Raw genomic sequence first — 2500 nt, forward strand, 5'->3', positions numbered from 1 at the left:
TGCTAACCTTAGGCTTAATTAACATTTATCTAAAGCATAGCGTTTCGAAAGGCCTAATGTTTGCATTAGAGGTTTGGGTTGTTTTAGCTATGGTGAAACATTGACCTAACCTGCAATTTACCACCCTCCAATCATCAGATCCTAATGATTTTGTTTGATTTATAAAATCACTGGCCTCACTTATGTGTAATTATCACCATACAAAAAGACTTCAATCTTACTAAAAATGTTTTCTTGTTCCTTGGGCAAACCAGAGCAGTAATAACTTTTTCCCACTTGGTTTCCAGGGTACAATTGGCAAGGTGAAAGAGTGCCAGAGATTAAACGAGGAAGAAAAAATGGAGGTATGTTAAAAAATAATTATTATATATTATTGGGGATTAAAGTGTGGTTGTTCCTTCTATTCGAATGGGATTTAAAGGCCCACCTTCAACCGACAGGCTTTGCGTGCCGTAGAACAGTAATTTTCATACATGAAAATCCAGCCAAAGCTGAAATTTATCCAATCAGATGGCTGTGATAAGCAATTCGAATTTCCATAACAAAAAGAAACGGTCGAAAAGCCTGTCGGTTGAAGGTGGGCCTTTAAGTACTGTACTGTGTATTTTGTGACATGACCACATGCACCCAAATAACTGTTGGCTAACCATCTGTGGTAGACATGGTCAGAAACTTGTATGTTTGAAGTGCAGAGACCAATGGAATTACAGTATCGGCATTCATCTCATCAGTATCCAGTTGCCAAAGGGAATACATAAGTGAACTGTGAATGCAGAGAGAAGTTGTATTTGCTGAAGAAAGCAGATGACTTCACTCATTACAACTAAACACTGATATTCTCATCAATAGGTTTGCTCATAGTTGCCATCCATAGTTTGAAAAAATCAACATAACTTTGCTTACCCTGATTGAGCAGATAGACGGACATGAAGTTAAATGTAACCAAATTGAAAACATTATTTTCACATGCACTAGTTACCATTCCACAAAAAAGTGTTACATGGTTTTAATTTGATGTTTGTTTCTGTGTGTCACTTTAATTACCTAACACCACACAAGATCGAGGCAAGTTGATGCAGTCATACATGTACCAAGATGGCATCCAAAAGAGGCATGCATATTATCCCATTGAATGATTTCCATGGGATAATAATTTATGCATTCCTCTTTTGTCCAAATGCAATAATAATTCTTTTTGTCCCTCACTACTCGATCCTCTTCCCTCTTCACTTTGTTCAGTATTTTTGTAATTTGAACCATGAGGAGAAAGGGGAAGCCCCCTGGGGCTTTCACATCCAGAAACATAACTCTTAGTTTGCCATTATAACATACATACTCACCTTGATTCCTCGCTCAAAATCCACATGTAATGCCTGCTGCTTCTTCCCCACTTTGCCTACATAAATTTGCTACATTAATTGACACAATTATTTGCATCCTTTGGAAGTAATTAACAGTTGAGGACATTTCTGGAGCATACATGTTTTTGTACCATTACTTGCCATGCAATACAGGGTAACTGAAATGTTGAAAGGGAGAAGTAATCCTTGCACTTATCAGGACAATTTCAGCAATAATTATTATTTTTCTCTTAAGGAATCTTGTCTCTCGCAGACACCTGAAGAAGTCTATTAGAGACAATTGCTGAAATTGTCCAGATAAGCGCAAGCATCACTTCTTCAATCCCTTTCACCTGTAACACACTCTTTCAAATGTACACATTTACGTTAATTTTTTATTTCGTTTCAATCATTAAGTGAAATTTTGTCGTAATTTTTGTCATCGATTTTCTTTGTTCTAGTATGCAGTATTTCAAGAAATATGTGCCCGTGCAGACACAATAACAAACGTATCTTTTGGTAAGTTAATACTCCAGGCATTGCGTAATATTATTATCTACTACAGGTCTTCAGTGATAGATTCTATACGATCTTGAGATGTGCGTGGGTTTTTGTAATAGCGAGGTGAAGAAAGGAAAGGAAATTCATTTAAGTGTCTAGTCGTTCTAGCGCTGAAGCACTAATTGGGGACACTGTAAATTGAAATTAACAAGTAACACAAATCAAGTGTTTGATATTGTATCTAAGTTAAGAAATAAATTGTGATATAGTTGGTTTAATTTTTTCTTATTAGTTTTCTGTATCTTTGTTATAGAGAAGTCACTCTTGTGATTTAGATTTTTAATAAATATCATAGAATACTAATAATAGGGAAAGATTTGAACTGTAAATTCACCAGGGTGTAAATGTGACCTGAGTGCTTCATTTCAGTTGGATGTTCTGAGTGTTACCATCATGAACTGGAACTCAATATACATATTCCAAATGACTTTACCAGAAGGACTTGGTGTCTTAATAATATTGATGATGTTAGATTACAACAAATTTTCATGTTTAATCTTCAGCCGAAATGAGTCACCTTCACGACCAGAAAGTAACAGACTTCAAAAATATGATGCAACATTTTCTCCAAGAACAAATAAGTTTTCATCACAGAGTAA

General features: G+C 35.5%; 1 protein-coding gene across 3 annotated transcripts in view; it reads left to right on the plus strand.

The window, feature by feature from the left end:
• LOC138022467 (sorting nexin-33-like) overlaps nucleotides 1–2500 on the plus strand; it is a 17676-nt gene that overhangs the window by 14068 nt on the left and 1108 nt on the right. For all 3 annotated transcript variants that reach the window (XM_068869604.1, XM_068869603.1, XM_068869605.1), the window contains 3 exons: nucleotides 288–344; nucleotides 1802–1859; nucleotides 2405–2496. In XM_068869604.1, coding sequence (XP_068725705.1) covers nucleotides 288–344; nucleotides 1802–1859; nucleotides 2405–2496 — 207 coding nt within the window. The remainder of the gene's footprint in view (nucleotides 1–287; nucleotides 345–1801; nucleotides 1860–2404; nucleotides 2497–2500) is intronic.

Source organism: Montipora capricornis, chromosome 10, assembly GCF_036669925.1.
Source record: "Montipora capricornis isolate CH-2021 chromosome 10, ASM3666992v2, whole genome shotgun sequence".
NCBI classification, from domain to species: domain Eukaryota; kingdom Metazoa; phylum Cnidaria; class Anthozoa; order Scleractinia; family Acroporidae; genus Montipora; species Montipora capricornis.